The 23708-nt window shown below is 32.5% G+C and overlaps 1 protein-coding gene across 1 annotated transcript in view; it reads right to left on the minus strand.

Moving 5' to 3' along the window:
- The window catches only part of LOC111417357 (serine-rich adhesin for platelets), a 177854-nt gene that overhangs the window by 31422 nt on the left and 122724 nt on the right, over window positions 1–23708 (minus strand). Inside the window, exon 4 of the mRNA XM_071196672.1 lies at window positions 9812–9970. Within this exon, the coding sequence (XP_071052773.1) occupies window positions 9812–9970 (159 nt within the window). The remainder of the gene's footprint in view (window positions 1–9811; window positions 9971–23708) is intronic.

Consider the following 23708-nt stretch of genomic DNA (forward strand, 5'->3'; position numbering starts at 1 on the left):
TGTTTGTTAACTGTCATCCATGATAATTTTGTTATCTACTAATAACAAAACTAAGCTACAACACTTCAAAAGAATGATGAAATAAGCAATCTTTTAAATTATCCATTGATTAATATATCGAAATAAAATAAAGAAAATTAATAATAAAGATTAAGAAATAAAATTGTCTCCAAGAATTAAACCAAGCACATACAGGGTGTTGTAAAAGTAGTGTGTTAAGCTATAATGAAGAAACACTTCTAACCGATAAAAATAAATTTGAATTTTTACCTTTTTCCAATTTCTAATTTCAATAAAGGTCTAGCAGTTTCCAAAGTCACATCATTCGAGCTCATTTTGAAAAAATATATATAAAAACAATCGAGTTAGATTTAACTTATAGTAATTAAACTAATATAGAGTTCGCGTACCGTACATATTCACAGTTCCGTCCAAACTAATCTAAAATAATGTTTATCGCAATGGTTCGAATTAGATAAGAAACTCGGAGAGATATAAAAGTGTTTAAAATCTGTCGCATCTCCTTTTTAGTCTTTTTAAAACTTTTATCATCTCAAGGGAGATTGGCCAAAATTCAAGTGACCGAGATTATTCAATAGAAAATTTCACGAGTAGGAGATGGAGATTATGGAGACATGAAGAGATGAGGGGAAACGAAGGGGACTGCTTCTCTCTTGTGGAGAACGCTAGGTCAACGAACGGCGTCCTTTCTCTATTATCTCCTTTTACCTTCTTTCGCTCGATGAGTCAGCCGTGGCCGCAAAAAAAGGACGGCGCCTACTCAATCGGGTTCTCCTTCGTATCTCGGTCGAGGTGGAGTGAACCTGCAGCAGGAGCACCAGCGAGTTGAATACCTATTACAATGAGTTGTTATAAAAACTTGGGGGGAAATGAACCCTACTCTATACTGATGACGGTATGTTATTTTATTTAAGAATACTTAAGCCTTAAAAGTCGGTCAAACAGGTTCAAGAACATTTATAAATATACCTCTATATAAAGAATTTTTATATTTTATAACTAAATTTATAAATACTCTGCATTCACTTTCCGTAGACTCTATATTCTCCATCCATCGTAACCGATACCAAGACATTTCAACGCAGAAGCTTTTCAAATAAATTCTCATGCATCTACTAAAAGTAGTGCATCTCCGAAGTTATTTTTATGAACCATAAAGTTCGATGTAAATGCATCTGCTCGAACCCCTATAAAGACATACAACCAACTCTTTTTTCTTTTAAACGTCGACTCCACAGTCGGTCAAGAATTTATTGATTCACTATAAAGCCATAGAATGGCAATTCTCATCATAAATTATCGCGTTGTTTACAACAACTTAAATAATTCATCTATCATTTCTTCGTGCGATTCAATGACATCGCGATCGTAATGAGACCCAGCGACCCACATTTTTATCCATCAACAGAACGTGCAATTATTTCTGCACGACTGGGTTTCTATCATACAATGTGGAATGGTTGAATAACGATGATTTGGTGAAAAGATACCCAGTTCACGTATATAAAATGAACGTGAAACGAAAATAGGTGGTTTACGAGATGTGAGTCATCAGTTGGGATCGTTTTATTTAGAACATTTTTATATGAGCAATTTTACACGATAATTGGTTCATTATTACGCTCAATTGCGTTAATGATCAAGGTTAGGACAGGTCAAGTTGATTAATAATTAAATTGGAACTTATACAGGATATGTTTTTATTTATTTACCTTTTCTTGTCTTTAAAAAAAGAATGCCTAAAAATAATACCTAAAACTGTTTAATAAAGAAACTTTAATGCTGTAATAATCTTGTGATAAAAATATAGAACACTTAAAATCCACCAAATTTTGTTGTCATTAATTATGAAATATTATGTACTAAATTATTGCTAAAAATATATTTTATGAGAATTTATTGTTATCGATGTATTTATTATAGAGATTATTAAGAAAATACGTTTCATTTATTAATACTAAAAAAGTTAAAAATTAAAAAAAAGTGTATTAATGCAAATATAATTGTGTAAGTGGTAAATAAAAGAAGGTTATCTATAGATTACCTGATAAGACAAACTCCGGAAGATAAAGTAACAGAGAGTGCTTATGGAGTCGATCTAGTAGTACATAAGACATTTGAAGATGTCTCTGTAGAAAAATGTAAGCAGACTTGAAATTAATTGAATGTTAATATAGAGATAACTCTGTCAATTTGAATAAAATGGAGATGCCTTTTTATAATGGTGCATTGCATCAAAAAAGTTTAATCGTCACGAATTGCTTTCAAGTTGAAACTTATCTTGAAACGTGTGAACTACGCCGCAGCACATGTGCTTATGTTTGATTTTTGATATAAGATGTTATTGAAAATTACCAATAATAAATATTGTTTAAAAGAATGAGTGCTTCAAATGGCTTGAAAGTGTTACAATGAAATTTTTGGAAAGTATATTGCAAGCCTCATCGTGTTGGAACCACCTAACGGGTAAATATAAAAATAAAGATGAGCTAGAAAATGCTTTGGTTTTTATTGTCAAGGAAATGGAAATTTCTGGTCTTACTATTGCTAATCTGAAGAACAAAATGTAGACTATTAGAACGATGTATCAAATTTTGTAAATCAATAAAAACCAGAGGAATTGTATTTGCTAAAATTGCTTTGGTATAAAATACCGGATAAATTCCTAATTGGTGTTAAAAATACATTTTTTTTTTAACCTTAACTATTATTATTCGTCGTCGTGTACCATATTCCAAGGACAGCACGATATCCAGATAATGATATGTAGTTGCGACTTCCTAAATTAACTGGCAAATTAATTAAATTATTGGCTTTAGTACTTTGAATTCTCCAAGAACCTAGTATAACGTGCTTGGTATTCAAATCATCTTAAGATCCTGTGTATATTTTTCACTAAACTTATTTTGAACCAATTACTATTTTAACCGCTATAGATCATTCAAAGACTTTGAATCTAGAAACTAAAATTCCAAATGTATTTTTTATATTGCGATGCGCTTTTGATAAGCAATAATTAAGAATTTTTTGTTTTTTAGATAGATGCGTGCTTCTGGTAAATGATTTTAAAATGTAAGTTCTTACAATAATAATAATATATAAATTTATTGTCCAACAAAATACCAATTACAGGACAATATTATACTATACAGAAATACAAAGTTACATTAACACAAAAATCAATCATTAAGTAAAAGATATCGTAAATGCACCCGTCCAAACCCATTTCACCAGGAAGTCGTGTAGTTATAGTTTTATGCCCTATATAATTCGAGAAACTACGAGGATCAGAGCGCAGTAACTGCTCAGCATTACTTGTGAAGGTTACATACGAATCAGAGACTTTTTGCTTAGTCAAATATCTCAATCTTCCAAACTCCGCATGATAAAAATCAAATTTAGTTCTCTTCCACTATCTTCTATAGAAGAAGTCTTGTAACTTTAAAAGATTTTTAATTTCAGGAGTGTACCAAATAGGGTATTTAGAAGTATGATACGCTCTTTTTGGAACAGATTGATCCAATCTACGCATTGCTCAAGAAAGGACCAATTGGTTTTGAGGAAATCACCATACAAGCCATAAAAGTTGGCTCTGCGAAAATCATAACGACTGCCATAAACTGGCAAAATTGATTGATTGTTACTTGGTGCGAGTAAGTTTATGCTAATATTTAAGGCGGGATAATACAAATCTTCAGATGTAAGAGTGGAACGCTTTATTATGTTGTTATTTTGTAAAATTGCATTGAAAGAAGATACTGCAAAAACACACAAATAAAATTAAGATATATACCTTTGTAATTATAATTTTCTGGTCCACTGTGAGGAGATTTTCGTATTACAATGTATTCTAATTTCTGAATCCTTCTTTATCTTCTAATACTAAATGTTTCAGCAAAATTTCTGATGCTTCCAATTCACTGCCTCTCCAAAAAACGACCAAATAGTTCTTTAACAAAACTACAACCACAAACTATACACATACACACACAACTGCATTCGACGCCATTTTAAAACTGAAATTTGAAACGTAAAAGTTTTTTCTACTTTTGTTAATCAACTTAAGTCAAGTAACTAAACATGATTGGTGAGAACGCGTCTTAAGAATAAATTACATGTGGAAGAGAAATGGTTTCTTTTAAGACGTATTACACAAAGAATCCTTAACTTTGTAATTGTAATGTTGAGCTATTGACTAGTATACATCCTGCTGTGGTCTAAATTTTTTTTTGGATTTTATTATCACTTCTCACATGTTGACAGTTCTGCCGATGTATATTTGCACACGCTCTGGTTTCATATCATTTTGAACTAAAAGAAATTATTTGTAAAACTATTTACAAATAGTTAAGAGTATTAATTAGGATTTATTCGAAACTAATGTTGATCACCATACTTGGGATCTCATTTATGTACTGAATGATGTTAATGATAGCTTCTTCATTTCTAAGCATGGATGTTTTAAGTATTAACCACTTTCATGCTCCACCGAAGTTGCATTAATGAGTTATATGAATACTTCATTGGAGACAAAACAACGTCAATATAAACTACCTTACGATGTAATATGACTAATTAGCTTTTTCTAAGAATTTCAATTTTGTAGCCATAAATTAAATGAAATGGCTCTGCCTATTATCCAATTATTCTGTCCGTTTATTTTACCTCACATTACCTATATCTTTAATTTCTGTATTGAAAAACCGCATCACAGCAAGACTAGAAAACATCGGTTATAATAAAGTAATAAAGAATACCATGATGTCCGAAGTTCAAAGACTATTTAATTTATTTATAAAGGCTTACACTTTACAATAGTTGTAAAAAAACTGGAATTAAATAAAAATACTACATTGATCATTCCTATCGACAACTATTTAGAATATAAAAAAGAATTTCTGCAATAATGGGCTTTAGTATTATTTATAAGAAATCATATATCAAATTAATTAATATACAAAAGGGAAAAATTGAAATTTTCCAAAGAAACTATCTATTTTCCGCCAACGCACAGAGGATGTAGTCTCTTATTAGCAGTAGCTAATGTTCTGCCCCCAGTATCTAAACTTTTGTTAGCAGCACCAAGTCTTCTATAAGCAGTATGTACTATTTAATTAGAAATATTTAGTCTTCTAAAGGAACTTGAAGAAGAACGAGCTTTGGAATCCCATGGAATCATACTTTGATTGATAAATAAAAAGTCCAACATGAGTTCACCATGCTCAAAAGAACATTGAAAAGTGTGCATTTTCAGGAGGTCTTCTAACTATGAAAACTATGACAACAGCATGGACTTAAAAAGAACATGAGTTTTAGAAGTAATTTTTAAGTTACCGCTAATACAGACCATATTTTGATTATTTATCATAATTTATTAAAACAATATAAAAAAACATATTAAGGACTGCAGTTCATATGCAATAAAAGAAAACGACAGTAAATCTTGAGATAAAATTAAAGCCCGAAGGAAAAGAATACAATTACCTCATCTTTAAACATTATCTTAGATAACTTAACTGTGGAACTCCCTTTTAAGATAACTATGGAACATATAGATAACTATAGAAGTATTTTTAAACTAGAAAAAAGTTTTGAAAATGAAACCATAATATTTTAACTTCAAACTAAAACAAAAGCAAACAAAACTTTAAAACAACATATAAATCCGTCTTTTTAAATTTTATAGCCCAAAATACATCTTACTTAATCTTCTATAATCATCCCAAGAATTTGGTGGCTTTAAATCCTTTTCAGTTCGTCCAAGAATAAACAACCGTTGAGTTTTCGAAAACATCTTCTCTATCCAGCTTTATTGTAAAGAGTTTATTTTGAGACAGGTTTCTTTTTAGGAACGTCCAGGCTTTTGACGGTCGGTTATCATCAAAAGTCGAACAAAGTCACAAAAGACCAGCAAAGAGAGTGTTGCTCTTTGTCCGATGTAATGACTTGGGGTTCTTGCACTCCGATTTTTGTCTCAGCTTGTATTTAATCTCAACATCTTTACATATAATCTTAGTCAGAGAGAAAAAAAACTCTCACTGCGATAAGTAGAAATGTGGGTTAATGTTCGGAATGTCAATAATTTTTTTCTACTCGTGGTAGATGCATTTTGATTAAATTATAAACCGTTATTGTGCGCGTGTGGAGAGAATAAGAATTGATTTGAATACAATTGAATGACATTGAATTCGCAGTTAATCAGTCCGCGTACGACCTCTCCACTGTCAACAATGTTAATGGGCCATTTAACAGAACGTAATACATCCTCTTGCATTACGTCGTAGCATGCCGATCATTTTACCCTTTATTATCAACGTCAATAAAGGTTATTATTTGGTATTAGTTAAAAATAGCCACTTTGCGGTTATTGGTTTGTTTAATTTGCTTTACAAATAACCCATAATTTACGTTTTATGAGTTACATAAAAGAGAAAATCTCCATTAAAATGATATTTCGAAAATTATTTTTCGTAAGAACACATGATGTAATAATGTTGCTGATATGACAGCTTGGAAAATCTTTTAAATTTAGAATTTTTGCTTTGGTATACTGCTTTTGTCATATCCTGTATTATAATCGATAAATCTTTCTTCGCTTAATAAATCATAAAAGCACAAGATGTTGTGATGTGTGTGCGTGGGGTCAATAACATTTTCTTCAGGGACTTAGTGTTGATGGTAATATTGGTTACTCTGTGCCAATATTAAATCTCCGTTCCTTATACGGAAAGAAAAAGGTGGACGACGACGACGACAACGCGTGGGTGCCTTAAATGCGCTGGTGGTTTTCTTCGTCGAAAACCGCAATTCATTGTTGTTATATTGCGGTGTTGTTGGAAAATTGCTCCGCGCGCATTTCGATGGTTATCGTTTCCGCGTTACGTTGAGACATTCGAAGATAATGGGAGGGCAATTCTCTTCTTATTGTAAAAAAATCGAAAATAGACGACCTCGCTATTGAATAATATCGCAATTTGTCGATGACTTCGAATGGGATACTATATAAAGAGAATATAAAGAGTATAAAACATAAACTATACGAGCGTTTTGTGCATTGGCATGGGGTAAAATCATTGGTGCGGGTAAATGTTATAAATGACGCAATCAATGTTGAACCGTCTTTGAAAATCTATTTCTTGCTATAAATGGAATCGTAATTTGAGGTCTGGTGTTCGAGGCAAAATGTCAAGTAGAGAATTTAAATCGTATACAAGCTATGTGTAATTTTCTCGGTATATTACCTTAACGAGAGAATGATTACGTCTTATTTTATTCGATTTTTAATTTAGAGAAAAGAAAAAGATTTGTTTTGCTTTCTTATTTTTGATAAATAAGGTTTTCATTTATTTTATTTCTTCCCGATTCGTGGAAATTCTATGGAGTCAAGAATAAAAACAAATCCTAACAAGAAAGGGTTGGGTTGCTCCATCTTATCGTGGTATCTGGTTCATCCGTATATTAGACTTGTTCCTCATTTCTACAACATACCTAAATTGTTGATTAGTGGTGTGCTTTACGAGTCTGCCCTCAAGCAAGTTTTGGAAAAATCAACGAAATGTAAAATTGATGCCTATGGGTAAGAAACTGCATTTCGGATCAACGCAAGCTAATAGCCGAAAACTTTGCTGCGATTTAAGTCATCGTATAAAATGGGTGTGGAGATTGAAGTTATGGTTGGATTGATCCACCTGGATTCTCCCTCCAGCAACATACTGCGGAAGTGGTGGTGTGTAATTAGGGAGAGAGATTGTTTGTGGGAGATCCTGTACCCGTTCCAAGTTCGTATAAAGGAGGTAGGGTTAGTAGGACGAACATGCAACCCACCTGCCGGGAAATCAAATACATGCTCATAGAACTGCTATACACACTTGCTTCGAGACCACGAAACACTTAGCCTTGCTACTAATAATGGAGGAAAAGGGAATGAAATAAACATGGAGCAAGTCCAAAACTGATCGACAAATCTAGTATCATCATCCATACATTCAAAAATGGATCAAGTAAGGATCCAAGATACTACAGAGAAATAACATTACTTAGCGTCCGTCGCCTTAAAATTAATTAATAAGAACTTGAAGAAGAAATATAACTACTAATGAAAAACCAAAGGACTTCCAGTAGAATAGATCGATAATAAACGCGATATTTATACTGTGGCATCAATTGAGAAAATCCTTGAATTCAACAAATCTCTGTTCCTATGTTTCGTTTTGAAACAAACGTTTGCTTTATCATCTTCTGACTGTAGTAAAAATACTTAAGAAAACATAAGATCGACAATAGAACAGCGAGAATGATTTATAAATTGAAACAATATAACTTAACAAGAGTAAAAACTACAAACGGAATAACAGAACTAGTAGGTGTGCCGAAGGATATCAAACACTATTTAATATCATTATGGTTGAAATTATTGATGCCGTGAATGAGATGAATCTGCTGCATGCAGAATGGGAAACAATCGTATTAGTATTTTAATACTATTAGGTTGGGTTTGTGCTATGCGGACTATGCTATTTTATTATCAGAAAATGAAGAAATTTACAACGGTTTTCATTCTCATTTACAGCCATCTCTCAGATGTTCTCTAAGAAGCCAATTAAATACAAGCTCATAATAAACAATAAAATATATCCATCAAATTATGAAGTTTAACAGAAAGAGCAGAAATTTCTAAATAGTGATAGAAATCTTATAAATGAAGTAAGTAAAGAGGCAAACAAAGCTAAACAAATATCTGGAGATATAAAGATTCTTAGATCATATGGAAAATATATGTTGACGCTTATTTATGCTGCAAGGAGGCGAGCAGATACTGCAAAAAGAAGTCAAGTAGTCAAATAGGTGAGATAGATGTGATTCAGGCGATGAGAAAATTTCTGGAAAGATTGATCAAATGCATAATACAAGAAAAACCAGATCTCAATCGAGCCCAAAGAAGACCATATAAAAGACGGTATTGAAGTTGAACATCATGATTACAGCAGAAAAACAGAACACTGTTACATACATGTCTGAGGTATGTAAGCAAATTTGGTTCGTGAGGTGTGCGATACCTATAGATTGTCTTAAAAAATCTGTGCAGATTCTGGTTTGATGAAGTGGTTGTTGAGTGCCACCAAAAAATTTGCGGCATGTTTCAACTGGAATCAATCTTCTCTATAAAATTGTATACACTTTCTTACTGATACACGTAATTTATTTCCTGCCATAGATTTTCGATTGTGTTAAAATCTGTACTATTAGGAGGTCAATTCAAAACTGCCTCAGAGTCATCAATTAACATTTTTAACATCGAATTGAGCTTCCAATCTATATATCATATAGATAAAATTAAGTTATTAAATTGTTTTCCATATGATCCACGAAAAGTCGAGGAGGATTCCAGTAGTACCGTTTGCTTGACTTGTAAAGAATTGTTAGAATAATTCATTTAGTAAATAAATTCATTCATCATTTAAACAAATATGTAGATAAAATTTAGTTTAAATTGAGTAATTCATAGATAATCTCTGAATTACTGGCTTCATTGCGATAATGAATTAAAGCCTTATGAATTCACTTATAAAAACGTTTGGCCGTTTTAATGAACGGCGATCATTAAGACGTTCAGTCACACTCGACCATGGACCCGGAATTTGCGCTAAATTAGTCATCGTCAATTATGAGACACACCACAAGAAAATGGGGTCAATTTGAAACCTGAACGGAAATATGTATTTAAATAACGATAACTATTTATTTAATTTGTTGAATTATATTATCTTAATTAAAATTCTTGTGTTCTTACCTTTCTTGTCTATTGTACGATATGTGATTCGAATCGTTCATTGCCGTCGCAACTGCCATCATGTATTCTGTTTCTAAAATCACTGGTTCATCGGGTAGATCAACTTCTTGGGGTTTCGATTGTTGGAAAAATGATACCCGTACTTTTTCCCGTTCGTCTCTAAAAAGAAAAAAATATTTATGCTTTATTATTAAGAACGGAATGTTTGGAATTTGTTTTATGAGCCAATTGAAATTAAGATGTTACAAATTAAAGTTGACAGTGTAGGTACTTCCGGTATATTAAACTTCGTAATAAACAGTTTGAAATGTTTTAGACAGCTTAGCTCCCTCTTGGATTAGCTTGAGATAATCGATATGGCAGGATATTACTAAGAGGAAATGAACAACTTCCTTCCAACGATTTTGCCTTTTTTGTGTGTCAATGGATTTGTGTAAATACGTTTTTTATTATTTATTTCCTATTATAGACGGATACGAAAACGAAAATAAAGCTGATTTAATTGAAGTCCAACCCAATTTCTAACTCCATTTAGTAATTTGTTTTGAAATGGCAGGATATTACTAAAAGGAAATGAACACGTGTTTTACTTCAATTAGGTTTTTATTTGTTGTTAATAAAGGAAGTCTCCAAAAATGATTTTTTTTTAATTTGTTATTTAATTTTTTTCTGACTGTGTAATAATTGTAGTCTAAAGCCACCAATGGTAAGGTGTACACAACAATTTTATCTAACTGTAAGAACATTTACCGGAAAATAGCGTTGTTTTTCTAACCCGTCTCGACCTCGTTTTCTTTCAACTTAACCCTTGTGTGTTCCGTTCACTGACTCAATTACGACAATAAAAGTAGAATCGTAGCGTATAATAATGGTTATTACGACGTTCTCTTTAACTCGAACTAACTGTATTTTCGTCTAATAAGAGACACCTTGTATTAAAGTATCATAAAACAAAATAGAAACACCATTCTCACCTAGATAATCGCCCACGGTATTATAAGAAAGGGCTCGACCGATTTTAATTACTATAAATAATCGCTTTCCACTTAATTGGACCGCTTTCAACTTCTCAGTAGCTTCGATAATAGGTTTAATTTCATTTACATAAGAAATATATCCCCATCAATATCGTAAATGATTATCGTTTCCTTTAATAAATTGAGGAATTTATTATTATTATTGCAACATTTTCTATCTATATGGAAAACAATGAGTCATAATTAACACGAAAAAAATCTATATTAATATTAAAAAAAAATTTATACGGAAGCGGTTATCCTCCGTTATACATAACAGAGCACGATTGAGGTTCACGGTTAAGGTAAAATTACGGTCGTTTATCCTTCCTTCACGTCCGTCCTTGTTGTTTTTTGTAGTTAAACGTTGTTTCAGTTGAAAGTTAGAAAATCACGGGCAGGATCGCCGGGAATTCTCGCACAATCGCGCGTCATTTCACGCAACGATTCTCCCATAGAAAATTGAAAGAAGGATGCGCGACCAACTGCGGTTAAAGCATGTAGGAAGAAGATTGTTGTAATTCCATCAGGTTAATTTGTAGAATTCCAATGTGGTTATGTCATGTTTTCCTTGTAATGTGTGTTGTAGGAGGATTCATATAATTTTCGTGTAAGAAAATTTATTGCAAAATGTTTACGATGTTCCCCAAATACACTACAGTTACTCGAACTAACCATCATCACTTTAAATTTCGCACGTGTACTACATATTTCTGATCATTTCTAAATGTGTATTTCAATAACTAAGCAAGATGTTCAAAAACCGGGTTCTCCATTATGAAATCTTTAAAGTTAATTGAAGAACACCATTAATCTTCATGAAGGATCTGATTTAATTGTATGATACATGATGACGTTAATAAAAAAATAAAAAAGAATTGAGATATATATTTTCCGCAGTAACATAAACATTCCATATTGTATTGAAAGAATTAGATTGCATAAAAAATAATTAAAAGCACATTGGAATAAATTTAGATGGTTAAATACGATTTGGACATAAAAAGTCCCACACATCAAAAATAAAAGTAATTATGGATAAATACAAATATAGGATTAGAATAAGCACATATGTATAAAATGCCTATTATGTTATCTGTTTGTTGTCAAGTAATTTTAATGAATATGTATGAGTATGTAGTTGATAGATGGTTAAAGAGTCGCAAAGTCTAACCAATCATCAACGGTAATTCATATTGCGAATACAAAAATTGTTACAAAATAGATTTCGTAATATCATCAACAGGATATCATTCAAAAGTGAACTTTATAAGAAAGGTTACCAAAGAAGGATTGGCCAATTTTAATGTCTAACGTTGTTTTATTACAAGTATAATCACTATGACACTACTTGTTTCTTGTCGCTGAACGAATTGGTACTGGTTTTCATTCTCTACTTGTTTTAAAAATGTCAAATAAGAGAATGTGTCAATAATGTGACAAAACATATTTTGAACATTTTTCCTTTGTTGAAGATTTTTTATGAGTGTTTTTCATGCTTCTGTTCTGAAATCTGTGTGAAAGAGATTCCTTATTTGAAGTGATCATGAATTACCTGCTGCTGTTGTTGCTTAATCCGTGCGATACATTATTCTTTGGTATCTTTTTTTTTGCGTGGGTGACTTTTGTCTAACTTGTTCTTATCTAACTTGTTTACCGATGGCTTTGACATTGTTTCAGCAAACTTGATCTAACTAATTACAGCTTCTGTTGACAAATCAAAGTTTAACTACCAAATGATGATACGGTTGTTATATTTATTGTTCCGGGTACTACATACTGTTATATTAGAAATAAAAGTAATAAACTCAAATTACTTGAAAGATTTCTATCTCTCCCAATAGAATGTCGGCTCAGAATTCCTTTTCTCATTGCGTGAAATCCGATCTAGATAAAAGAGATGCTACTGGCGAATTTGATTTATTTATGAAAACACAAAGTTGTTTTTATCTATAACTTGTTTTCTCATCCGTTTACTTTAAACTGCATTTGCCCAACAATGCATGGACCAAAGTAATTCTAAACGTGTAATATCAAAATACTGCCTACTGCGTTCTTCAAAACTACTAAGTTTTATATTGCTATATCTCTGAATTAATTTCATTTAATATTTCTTACTGAAACTTAGTTAAATACTTTTGCTACTGTTGGATAGCTGTGTTAGAAATACTGCCCAGAGAGCCATATCTCTGGGTGGTGGCTGCCTCGAATTAATTCAGGATTTGTACATTTAGTCAGGTGTCTATCGTTAAAAATTATATTGATGATTCGCTTGATTGAAACAAGATTTTAGAAGAATACCATACGTGTTATCGCAAGTGTCCTACATTCCCACAGAGAATGAAGATGGCTTCAATCATTTCTGCATTTAAAAAGTATGATATGCATGTATATCAACACCAATCGTAACTCTGTCTAATTTTCGAAAAGTGCATAATCAAATAATTCTCAACACAATTTATTGCCACAACCAGCCCTTCATATTCCTTACCGTTCAACTGTTACAACTCTGCGTTATCTTACCTATTACGTTGTAAAGGTAAAGATTTTGAGAAAGTTCCATTAGATTGATTATGACACATTGTTGAGCGAGATAAAGTAATGAATTTAATGAAATGATATCTTCTTACCTCCTCTGATCTAGTATACTTCATGGTCACAATCTGGAACCTTTTTTATTTGTTCTTTAAATAAATAATTTTTTGGATTCAATTACATCACTCTGCAAGATCTCAGAATGAGAGACTTCGAAGAGGAATGGCCGAGCATGGATGGCATCAGGAACACACCTCTGAGTTGTGTTCTAGCCTTCGGAAATTCCTTAGGCTGGTTGATTGGGCCCGTTGGAGCCGAGGTACTGTGTGCGTAAGCATACCCTCCCCTTTTCCTACATACATACAGCCGCCCCCTCCTCCTATTTTATCTGGATGGGGTGGTGGCTTTGTAATCGTTAGTACATGACTCGCTTATACTTATGGTTTAAGGAACTACGTTATTGTTGTATTCGCTCGTTGTTGCAATACAATCTTGTTTTGATTCAAGGTTTCTCTTTGATCATCGATGAATGTTCGTACATATCCTTTTTTAAGAAACTGCACTAAGTTGACCCTGTTTGTAAGGTTCTACTTCACTGAAGAAGGTTAAAATGAAGCAAGTTAAACTAAAGTTTTTAGTTTAACTAACTAAAGTTGGTTTCAATGAGCGATAGAAAAAACATTATATGTGTTCCAGAAGTCTATTTACTGCAAAAGTAGAAAGACAATTTACAAGCCACAAAAGAGAAAAAGTTTTTTAGTCGTGGAATTAAGTATTCCGAACAGTTCTTCAATTTTATAAAAACGACTACCACTATAATGATGAGTTCTGCCTTATTATTGTATTATGTATTATATTGTCTCTATAAATTATTTAAAAGGCAGAACAAATTTGCCAACAATGGATTGTGTAACGATAAGTTCCCTTGGTACCCGTTACTGTAATGTTGTAATCATGAATGGGTGCTCAAACATTCACAGATTGATTTCAGAGTTCTTTTTTGCCACATGCAAAATGTTTACCAGGCCGCAAAGTGTTGATAGGAGATAATTTCTTATCACATTTCACAATCACCATCTTAGAAAGATGCAGAAAAAGTTACGTAGCCTTTGTGTATCTTCCAAAGAAGCTCCAATAACCTCATTCAATATTTGGATGTTGAGGTTTTTCGTTCAACCAAGATAGCATGCAGATCTGTTTTAGGCAACTTGGAGAATATTCGTCTTCAAAATAGGGTTTTCTAGCTTATTGTTTGTCTTCCCAAAAGCACCATTAACCTCATTTAATAATTAGATATTGTAGTATTTCGTTTCACCAACATAGCATGGAGATCGGTTCTAGCCAACTTGGAGAATATTTTAGACAAACAAGGTTTGTCTCGCTTATTAGCTTTTAAGCTTACTGAAATGAATAATAAATCTATAAAGTTAATTTCCTTTAAAAAAGGCGTGTCAAGAGATATAGACGGTTCCGTAGCCAAAATCCTAGCTCATTATTTGAAGCAATAAAGGTTCACTACGAAACCAGCAAGCCAGAAAGAGTGTTGTAGCATATAAAGATAAAGATGGTCAAGAAACCGAGAAGTATGCGAGAGTAGAAACCGATAAACACTTAAGTTACATCGGGAAAATTTCTGCTTAATCTTTGATGATTAATATACATGTCTGATGTAATAATGGTACTAGAAGGACATTTTCTTTTTATACCCCTAAGATCTATTCATACTTATATTTTTGTACACAAAAGGGTTCTAGTTGTGCGAACACTTTTAGCTCGCACAATCATAGAAACTATAACACATACATTTAAATCAAATCATTCCCTAAAAACAATCCCTTTCTAAATATACCGCATATTAATGTTTACTACATTACAATAATATTAGGCAAGGAATTAAGCAAAGTTATTTTTGAAGTTTTAAACATTTTCTTTGTCCTTTGTCCCTTCAAAGAAAATGTATATATTTATAGTTTATTGGCAATAAAAGTACCAAGATGGAGAACGGCAAAAATTCTTAGAAAACAGATATTTATGTAAAACGCGGTAAAAGAAAATATCAACAAGTTCGAAAAGAAAAAATCAACATAAAACGTTGACGGATTGAAGAAAGTATACGGGGATAGTTTTGGTGGTAAGCACAGGTTTTTGGCAGGATTTCGGGCGAGCGTCATCGACGCCGCCCGCCAAACCAGCTAAAAATAGTCGATGAGTTTACGTTACAAGAGAGTTCGGCTATCTCGAAATTTCGGGCCAAGGTTATCGAGGCCTTACTGCTCGATCAAGTTGAAAATATCCATGTGCTCGTGTCGGTAGAATCTTTAAATCACTATTACAATGTCTAAAACATTCATTTGAAATAAATTTAAAAATATGTTCATAAATAACTATTTATATATTTTATAGTAAAAATCTTGAAAATAACATTTACCAAATAATGTTTTTTTCATCATATTATTAATATCTGTAGTATTTCGTCGGTTATTATGCAGAAACCTGGTAATTTGAAACTTTGAAGGATTTGTTACCATCTTAGCAGATTATGTAAACAACTAAGAGTCTTCTCGTATAAAATAAGGTCGAGGGTACCTTAGTCTTCAAGGTCAGTCGACCACTTCAAATGCTAATAGTTCCGGAGGTGTTGTTTTACTGCCTTAACATTAACGGCTCATTCGAGTGTTCTTGAATAAAACAACGTTGTTTGATGTTCTTTTAGATGCCGGAATAAATTTAGAAACATGCAAATTTCTAACGTGGTTTATAAAAGAAACTATCTAAAACCCTGTTAATTTGAATAAACAAAAGGATGGTATACGTTTAGTTCTTACACAATTTTAAATTTATCGCTTGTTATATGTCTTGAATTGAAAACAAAAATGTTGTGTAAGATGAAAAAAAAAAAAGTAAAAGTAAATTGTATTTAGAATTTGGATCGTTTAAAGTCGTTCGAATACTTACAATTCCAAAAAAATTCAATTAGTTTAACGGAAAATGTGAAAGTTTTGTTGTAACAAAAGCCATTTAATTGCCACAGATCGTTGATCGCCGCATTTTATCACACTGAATGGTTTAACATTCCGATTTTACGGTGTTGCCTTATACAAATAAGTTTACTTTCAATATAATTTATATAAGAACACAAAGCAATTATTATCTTTCCATTCTTTTAAATTTTAGATGTACTAAAACTTTCGAATCGGTTATGCTTTCTCTTGAAAAATATATATAAAAGACATTATAAACATCATAGTTAATTTTTCGCATTGTTAAACCAAGGTGATTTAGTTACACATTTTATTACACTCAATTTAGTACTGATAAATAATGAAAAATAATTAAATAAAAGTCAAAAGTATGAAGAAATACGCAACGATTTATGCAGTACCTATTCATAAACAAGGTCATTCAATTCGTAAGACGTAAATGTTTATTGGAATTTCCAACAGCCGCGTGCTTTCTTACAAAAACATTTTATTTGAAGCAAATTTACGAGTGGAATCGTTAGTCATAGATGTTAATTGAATTGGTACATAAAAAAACTACTTTTTTGTGGTTATATTTGGTTGTGTGTTTGCTATTTAAATTAATGTCGGTTTAAAGAATAGAAATTTTTTTAACCTAGCTCGATTATTTTTGTGTATCTATTTTATTTATAGAATTAACATAGATTACATATTGTACATACAAAGCTTATACTTTGGTATTTTCTGGATAAAAAGAAATGGTTTTTGTTCTCTAAACACTTTTGATTAAGTTAATGATTGGAGATTTTTGGAAATCTTTGATTTTGACATGTGTTAAATAATTTGTTGGTAAATTTTGTGTAATCCGTTTCAGAAAGAAATACTTCTGGTTTCTTCTTTATGTTTTTGTCATTATATATTAGGGGAAAACTAGCCACAAAGAAGTCAAAATATTATTGGATTACACTTATTTTGCTAAATCTCAGTCATGAAATTGAAGACCGCATAAATGTATACTGAAAAAATGTCGTCAATGCGGAAATGATTTAGATCGATAGATCTAGTCTTTAAAATCCAAAACGGATTTTATAACCTCTGTCGTCAATGGGGCTGGATCTAAACTATAAGATGTATAGCAAGAAAATCTTTTACAATACTATTTGCAATTTATTTGTCTGAATTGCACGGTTACCGTGATACATCACAATGCTGATTTTTTGAAATAAAAATGGAATATAGCAAAGTATGCTGAAATGTTTGCATATTTTGGACTACTCTTAAGTGAAAAGATCGCAGAGAGCCAGATCAAATCATCTGGAATACTGGAGTCGATACCATAAACATACACGATTTCGGCAAAACAAGTCTTCAAGTGTGTATAGATAAACAACTTGTTTTATTTCAAGTTAAGGTGCCATTTCGTGTATATATGAAGGGTAAACGGGACAAGTATTGACTAAAAAATATGGACTTTATCGGATTGTGCTTCTGCCAATATACTTAATAACCAAATGTCATCTCTGTCTTGGATATGGAATAACAACCGATAATCTTTTCACAAGTCTTAAGTTAGCTGACAAAATCTGGAAAAAAATTATGATTTGCGTCACCGTTTGCAAGAAGAAACTCTTTATTCCAAATAACCTTATCCCAAAACCATACAAACCTTTGCATTTCTCCATGATTACTATCAAACAACATTGAACCTTGATATGTTATGTACCAAAGAAAAACAGGACAGTAATTTTATTATTAAGTACGTAACGAAACTGAAGACTTCATATTATTATGCGTTGTAACGTCACAAAGGCATCAACATTACCTTTCGTTCTATACAAAGGTGGATTACAATTGTTATTAATTACATATTATTATATACTTATTTTGTTGCTATTATAAGGTTGTATATTGGGTTGCCAACATTTTACTACCTTTAAGAAAGTAATTAATTCTTCATGTTTAGTATGGTATTGTATATTGATGTGTATCGTGGTGCCTTTCAGGTCTCTGTTACAATTGTAATCCACGTGTGTATCCAGACAAATAAACTTTGTTTATAAAATACGATCCCAAATGACTTATACTTAGAACTAAGATGAAGTAGATAGTTGTATTTCCAGATACTACATAGGAAAAGTTCAAACAACAAAACGAAACAAAACTTAATCATCTAGGAATTCTCGTATTTATTTATGCATTATCCATTTGTGTCTATTAAGGCAAAAGAAGACGCAAAATCAATTGCAAAATCAGAACTTAATTAAGTTACATGCTTTTTAGTTGATAATGTATTATAAACGGCTTGAAAAATAACATATGGGATATGGTATCAGTTAAAATTTCAAATAAGAATCTTACTAAAAAATGAAACTTAAAATTATGAAGTTTTAAAAGAAAACTGTCAGAAATTCGATACTAGACCAATGTATTGTGGTAAAGTAGGAAATAAAAGTACTGGATTGAGTTGATTTTGATCCAAACTGTTACGAAATGTAGTAAGTTCTTTTAATGTCAAAATACTCTCTATCACTATGTGCTCACTTATGTTCTAACAAGGTATAGTGCCCGAATTAAGGTTCTTTAGACGAGATTCTTTACAATAAATTATCATTAAATTTAGTCCATCCTTGCTATTTCGATAAACACTCCCTAACTGTCATAATCGTATCATATTACCTATCTAAAGTTTCTTTTGAACTCAGTATTGTGTTAAAGTTTGCTTATAGAATGGAAAGAAATTAAAAATGTACTATATATCCTGAACATGATCAAGAAATTACGCGCGCAATTGTACGTAAAATATACATGATTAAGTTCTGAATAGTGTCGACTATAGTATGGACATCTAAAAGATTCTCGGCTACATAATGCTCCTTTTTAAACCTGAATGTAATGTTGGTATGTGTTGATATACAATGTTGGTAAAACAAAAAACATATTTTTAGGAGTACTACAATATTGAGTTTATTGTAAATAGTTTTTCGAATAAAAGTTGCGAAAGATATTAATTTCATGGGAATCTGTTCAAAATTATAAACGAAAACCGCTTTTAAACTCTCTGACAGTTTAATAATAACTCTGAGACATAAAATTTATATGACCTACTCAACATTTTCAACTTCTTCTATCGAACACTGACGTAACAACGATAAAGGTAAGTGGTCGCACATTCATTTCACACTTACATCATCGCAACCTTCACTTCAACAAGCAAGTTTATCCTCAAAAGCCAAACCAAGAAAAACGACGGTAGCAACTGGTCACCATCAGCTTAAACGAAGTCGCACCGTGCACTGTAACAACAACTAATATGGTTATTCGCGACTCTTCCCATATACGGTGTGATCGCCGGTTTCGCACTCAACGAAGACGAAAGTGTCGAAGACTAGCGGTTGTCACGCTACCACTTCTCCTGTTTAGCCATCGGCATTTTTTAGAAAGCGAATCGCCCCAGAAACGGCGTTGAGACGACCGAGACGTTGTTCTTGGACTTCTTGGTGTAGGTTCCACACACGTACACCGCCTCGACGTTGTAGATTGGGTTCGCGAACTTTTTTTTACAAAGGTCACGCAAAAGGTGACGTCATGGAGACCGGAGGAGATTATCTCGTAACGACTTCACGTAACGACTCGTTTTACCGGGTACGTTTTCCCGTTCTTGTGGGAGTCAAGACACATTACAAGTTAACCCAATTTCTGATGGAACTCGAAAATGTTTTACGAGTTTATGAGCCGTGGTTATGCTGCAGCTGTTTGTGATAATGTTACAGTATATGCGCGGTGTTTGTGTAGTCGTGTAGGTCGAATGAAGGTGGTGGAATTCTAATGAGCTTCGACCGAGCATATTTGCATCGGTTTGTTGATAAATGGATGAGTAATGATTTTGCATTTGGCAGGTGGAATTACTAAATACACGTAATGGGAAAGATACGTTTAAAGATAAACAGATGTTAAAATGGAATAAATTTGCAATCTGTTTAACCAGAAATTGTTCGCCTAGATTTTAATTAACGGTAGTAATGAATTTTTAGTTATACTCACTTTACCGGGAATTTCATGTAACTTGCAATATATAAATGCAGTAACCATAGTAACAAAACTACTACGCACTTACACTTTTACACTAACACTGTTACTATGTAGAACTAACACTATACCTAGAACTAGAATCATTTGGGTTTAGCCGCACGTCTCTAAAGACGGCTAAACCCGAATGATTCTAGTTCTAGGTATAGTGTTAGTTCTAGTTTTACACTTGCATTGTCACTAGAACTAACATTAGACCTAGAACTAGAATCATTTGTGTTTGTTTAGCCGCACGTCTCTAATGACGGCTAAACCCGAATGATTCTAGCTCTAGTGTTAGTTCTAGTTTTATACTAGCACTGTTACTATGTAGGACTAACACTATACCTACAACTAGTATCATTCGGGTTTAGCCCTCTTTAGAGAGGTGCGGCTAAACCCAAATGATTCTAGTTCTAGGTATAGTGTATAGTGTTAATTCTAGTTTTACACTTGCACTGTCACTAGAACTAACATTAGACTTAGAACTAGAATCATTTGGGTTTGTTTAGCCTTACATCTTTAACGACGGCTAAACCTGAATGATTGTAGTTCTTGATCTAGTGCTGCACAACAAGTGGTTGTATATTGCATCTTAAGTGAAATTCACTATATATTCATTTTTAAATCATATTATTATAGTATTGAAATCATCTTGAATTATCGAGACTATCGCCGATGATTCTGTTTTTATGATATTAAAGTTAATGACTATTTTATGCTATAAAAAACTACAAACAATGTATGTATACATAATAGTTAAATCAAATAGCAACCGCAACAATTTAGCATTTTAAAATACGTATTTTCCTTGCTTGGTATAATCGAAATTCAAATATCCATTACGTTTGCCATACATCGACGACAACAACGGCGACAAAGAGAAAATGTAAATGCCGGTGCATAGCATGTATTCGCATTAAAACGACAAGAAAATACGGAAGTAGCGAGACGTGAATATTAGATGAGACGACGACAAACCGTCTAGAAATAAATTGGAATCCGTTTATAATTTGATTACCGCTTTTCCTTTGTGCAAGACGACGAAACGTCTACTGGCATATTGCGTATACCGTGATTTTACATGTCGTCGGTTACTGTTAGCTGTCGACTTCGTCTTCGAAATATGCATTCCGTTAATGTCATAGCCCTCCATAGCAGAACCGATCTTTAAATGGAGTTGCAATGACGTTAACAAAATGCTATTCAAATAGAATACAGTAATCCCGATAAGTGCTGTTAGATTAAAAATAGAAGGCATCATTTTTATAACGGTTAACAATTACTTGTTATTTTAAATATTTGGATCGAAAAAGACCAATTATTTGTGCTTATGAGTTATCAAGATTCATGAAAGTTAAGTGATCAATTGAACCTCAAAGAGGACCTTGTGGTCTCATTAGCCACGGTATGTTTAACTGTTTGAAATGCCGAAGCGGCGCCTGGCGTCTTTGAATACTTTTGGTGGGAACCGGACCGATAACTAGTGTGTAGAGAAGTAGTTAGACATAGCTGTTAAAGATCCTTTGAACTATATTTAGCTAAATGCGGAACGATATGTCGCGATTGTAAACACAACTGGCTTCACTGTAACAGAGATTATTAACCCGGAATATTGCGGATAACTATTTCGGAAAGTTATTATTGGAAACTATGGTTTCTCTTAAATGTAATTATCTTTATGGCAGCAAAAACTTTATAATTGCAATTTCATCACTACAAAAAAATATAAATCCATGTACATAAACGCTTAGGGACAAATTGCAGACTTAACATGGTAATTTTAAGTAGACAATTCAAAAGTGGGCGTTCTTTTTTTAATGACGAGAATCGCCAAAACAATGTTAAATATGATGTAACGTTTATTTCAAGGACTTTAACCGACAAATATTCTGAGCCATTTCCGAATTTATCTCACATGTAGGAGTAAAATTAGATTATCATTTATGTAAATCCACTATGATTGTAGTTTATATGTGGATGATGAATCACTTAAACTTTTTTGCAATCATTAACTTAGAATGCATCAACTTCTTTGTTTAATATAATAAAAAAATAAAATTACGCTCCTATAAATTTAAAGATCTAAACACTTTATTCGTTATATAGTTATAAAAGACAAAGCGAAAAACAAGTATAAAAACGATAAACTGAAAAACAGAAACATCCGGTGACAACCCTATCTTATAAGGTATTTCTTTCACGGTACATTAACTGTAATTACCGTACACTACGATGAAAGTCAATTCCTTCCTGTCCTCAATGCGTAGTACGCACTTCCCGTGCAAGGACATTGCCTAAAGGGGCGATCGTTTGCTTTGAGCTCAATTCTTTAAAGGCAACGAGAAACATTCTATGTTTAATCGAACGCGTTTTAAAGATATTTTATTGATTTCTCTATCTTACTTTTAAACACAATCTAAATGTTTAAGTAGGTAATTACAGGTTTTATGGGGATATTTAAAAACGTATTAAATAGCTGGATAAATAGACAGGGTTATTAAGGAAGACAAAAGAAAGAAAGGAAATATCGTATTGGAAGGGAGTTTTATGGGGTCTAAGAGTTTTTTTATTACTTTTGTAATTTCCCTAGTGGCAATAATTTTTGGGTCACAGTGAAATTATTACCGTAAGAACTTATAAACTACGTTCTTTCTTTTGAATTTATGAAAATCGAAATAGGACCTTTGAACTAGAATTTAGAATGTTTAGGTTGCTCAAGCTGCATAATGATCAATCAGGGAATGATGGCATCGAGCGTGGTGTGCTAGTTTCAAATCTAATGACACAAGCTTTGAGAACCTGACAAAGAAAAAGATCGATCATAGAATAATATTTTATAATTGTCCGCCGACTTCGAAAGCTTTTGAAGTTAGCACGGGAACAAAGTCAGCTGCAATCGAAGTAATAGCTTTGTTGTTATTCAAAAACATCGAAAGGAAAAATCTTTGTGTCGTATTAGGTACAACGTCTAATAGAGTACCAAAAGGCGTCTAGTGTAGGAAACCAATGTTGTGCGTTTGGTGGCACATTTATTATTGATGGGCGAAAAATTTTCATCAATAGAGGCAAGTTTCAAATAAATACGGCAAACGCTAATTCGCTTCTAAATGTTGAAGTTAAAAACTTTGTGTACAAAGGACCATTTCGACATTATTACCAATAAGGATTGAAAACTATCTTATCGAACATATTCATTCAAAGATGCATCTATATATTACCACCACAATAATTCACTGAAAAACTGGCAACCAAAGAAAGTTCATGACGATTTTGTTGAGTGGGTAGTCGACGTCAACTGGTGGATTGCATCCAAGTATC

This window comes from Onthophagus taurus, chromosome 1, assembly GCF_036711975.1.
Source record: "Onthophagus taurus isolate NC chromosome 1, IU_Otau_3.0, whole genome shotgun sequence".
NCBI classification, from domain to species: domain Eukaryota; kingdom Metazoa; phylum Arthropoda; class Insecta; order Coleoptera; family Scarabaeidae; genus Onthophagus; species Onthophagus taurus.